We start from the raw sequence: 3,302 nt of genomic DNA, 5'->3' as shown, positions 1-3,302 counted from the left end.
ACATGCACATGAAGTTACATCCACTTCAGTTTGACATTTTATGACAGTCTGAGCTGCATCCCCATCATAGCTCTTCACTGGGGACCTCTCGGGCAGAACACCATGTTTTCTTGCTAGTGTAATGTGACCAGTGCATTATTTCAGTTTTGATTCAATTTGGTGATTTATGTTTGTGTGCAATGTTGTCTTGTAATAACAGTCAGAATTTAAAAGCCAGACAGGCCAAAGGTTTGACTAGTTGACCTCAGGTTTTGTAATTCAGGGCAGTATCTCCTATACACTGCCTCCAGTACGCTCATGTGTAGAATATTTTACCGCTTGCAACAAAGGAAGGAGAATGTGCTAAATATAACTATGAGTGCCAAGGCATGAGTCACTACAATTATCTTCATCAGAACAATGAAATTGATTGTTGGGCTGTTTTCTTTCCTGTTGCATCTAAAGAACTTTTTGTTTTTTAATAGGAAAACATATTTGATCGATCTAGGATGGCCCCAAAGACCCCCATTAAGAATGAACCAGTTGATTTATCAAAGCAAAAAGGCTGCACTCCAGAAAGAAATCCAATTACACCTGTTAAGCTCATTGACAAACCTCAGCCTGATCCATGGACCCCAACTGCTAACCTGAAGATGCTTGTTAGTGCTGCTAGTCCTGACATGAGGGACAGGGAAAAGAAGAAAGAGCTCTTCAGACCCATAGAAAACAGTGAGCAGAGTGACACGCCTGATTCGTCACAGGTGAGACTCAACATGGTTACCGTATGTTCAGTTAGGACTCAGACCTTCCTTAAGTTGTGCCTCAGTTTTCTTCCAACTGGTCCTTTGCTCCCTAGGGAAAACTTGTAAAATATTCCCAAGGACTGTTGCTTACATAGCAGTGGCTGAGAAGTAGGACTTTGAAAGACTAAGTGACTGTCTTAATAGCAGCTGACCTGAGACCCCTCAAGAGCCTGAGTATTACTTCAGGAATTATTTCAGAACAGTGAAGGAAGTTTAAGAACATTAAGAATGCTTAAATGTGTAATTTTCCCCAACTGAAGTACTTTTGACGTTTTCCTCATTAGAACGAAAATTGACGGATCATTTTTAAACAGATGGGCAGCATTTTCAAAAGCAGCTTGACAATTGGAGGGCATCTTTTTCAATATACTTTTGAAATCTTATACTTTGTCCACAACAGCCCCACAGAGTGGTCCATTGAAACCTTTCTCCCGTTTTCCACCCCAGCCCCCAAACTATAGTCAGACAGCATGGTCAAGTGTTAATTTTTACTTGCCAAGACTCAGGCAATGCGGGGGCTGATCCCTGTCCTCACTTTAGGAAATCCATCCATGGATAGGATGACATCAGGTTGTAAAAAGCATTGTTACAGGTTTTGACCTTCAGCCTTTCTTTTCTTGTTGTTTCAACTACTGCCTTCCTTCTGAATTATTTCTTGTAGAATATCCTTGGTGATTTCAGTGAGAGGAAGATAGTTCTGTGAAGCATCATTTGATAGATACAGATCACTTTACAAGTGTAGAATTTACAGCATCTACAGTGACAATAGTCTGGAGAAATCTCCAGTTTAGATAGTCACAAAGCAAGAAACAGTTATCTAAAGATAATTCCTAGCGTACCTTCCAGTAAGTAAAAAATAGTCAATGTTAAAGGTTAGTTCATTACCACTCCAGGCCTACTGAGATCATGTAGCATATCTCGGGTGGCTCCTATGAAGATTTCAAATACTTTCTAGTTAATAAAACTTACACTTAATAATATTATCCACACAGAAAGTTAACTTACAAAAGTGGTACTGTAAGAATACTGCTATTTCCTTTCCATATAAAACTCAAAAGAATTCAATCAGAGCAACAGCCTTCTGCAAGGTCATTTAGTCACAACCAGCAAAGGACAGTTAAGATCTCATAAGCAAGGAAACTTGGGTTTCAGCAGTTGCCACCACACTCAGATTTTTTTTTTTTTTTGCCAGAGGATGAGATGACTTAATTTTCCTTTTTTGACACAGAAGCAAAACCCCAGTTACTGGTGCAGAAAAATCCTCCATCATTCTCATTTTGTAATAAACATACCTCTTCATACATTCTTGTCATCACGGTTTTGCTGGTTTTTTTTTTTTTCCTGCAGTGACAGAAAGACTGTATTCAAGCCATCCTACAGATTTCAGCTAAGCAAACAGCTGGACTGAATTTAAGGTTCAGAGTCTGGGTGGTGCCTTTTAAAGTCTCAGCATCATGCTCCCCACGCCTCTGTTATAGACGCACTCTAAAGTGCAGTAAAATCTCTTGAAAGAAGTTTTGCAGGAACTCTTTGATGGTTTGTATATCTTCTGGTTTATTAGATCCAGAGGTGTTTGAGGGAATATTCCTTCTCAAAAAGAAATATTCCTTCCAAGTCGGATCTTACTGTCTTCTAGTCTTGGATGTTTGGTCTTACTGTTTTGTTTCCTTATGCATAACTATTATTTTATGATCTCACAGATAAAAGATTTTCTGTAGCTATTATGTGTGATGAATTAAGAAGAACTTGCAAGCAAAGTATGTCACCCAAGTGCTCTGTGCTTGTAAGGAGTCCATGTTTTTTTCCTCATTAGAAAGTCTGAGCTTAGATAATGCTAACATCTGAAATACACCTAACTTGGCTATACCTTGCCTCTAAAGCTCTGCACTAAAGGGTTACCATTTATTTTTTAACAGTATGATATGGTAGACGACAGCACGGTTGATGAATTTGAAAAGCAGAGGCCCAGCAGAAAACAGAAAAGCTTAGGACTCTTGTGCCAAAAGTTTCTAGCTCGCTATCCAAGTTATCCATTGTCAACAGAAAAAACTACTATTTCTTTGGATGAAGTGGCTTCAATCCTTGGTATGTATACATGTAAAAATGGGGTAACCGATCACCTGAGCTAACCCAACAGGAGTGCCTTCAAAAGAGCATCCTTCTTACAGAGTGCATTCAAACTCTGCCTTTCCCTGGGCCTGACTAATCATACTAATCAAGAGCTGGAAATGCCTGGTATTCCTAAGTATCTTTACTGCTTGATAACACTACCATTTTGAAATCTGCTTTCTCACAGTACTTTTTACTAGACACATCTGTCCTCCAGCTGTTTACCGACTCTGCTGCTTTCTTAAATTTTCAACTTGCTGAACACTGAAAGAGTTACGAGTTACAAATCCTCTGAAGGAGGTCTTGTAAACAACAAATTTTGTCAAAATGGAACATTTGGGGAAAAAATTTCAAACTAGTAGGTGTAGGAAATCAGTTGGGTTTACTGCCTGACTTCAGTAATGTGCCTTA

General features: G+C 39.0%; 1 protein-coding gene across 1 annotated transcript in view; it reads left to right on the top strand.

Annotated features, from left to right (window-relative positions):
• Window positions 1-470: 470 nt before the first annotated feature.
• The window catches only part of E2F7 (E2F transcription factor 7), a 14,318-nt gene continuing 11,486 nt past the window's right edge, over window positions 471-3,302 (top strand). The window contains exons 1-2 of the mRNA XM_010185226.1: window positions 471-740; window positions 2,699-2,867. Coding sequence (XP_010183528.1) covers window positions 489-740; window positions 2,699-2,867 — 421 coding nt within the window. The 5' untranslated portion in view covers window positions 471-488. The remainder of the gene's footprint in view (window positions 741-2,698; window positions 2,868-3,302) is intronic.

The sequence above is a fragment of the Mesitornis unicolor genome, unplaced genomic scaffold (assembly GCF_000695765.1).
Source record: "Mesitornis unicolor isolate BGI_N332 unplaced genomic scaffold, ASM69576v1 scaffold680, whole genome shotgun sequence".
NCBI classification, from domain to species: domain Eukaryota; kingdom Metazoa; phylum Chordata; class Aves; order Mesitornithiformes; family Mesitornithidae; genus Mesitornis; species Mesitornis unicolor.
This window is presented reverse-complemented; position numbering and strand designations above follow the sequence as displayed.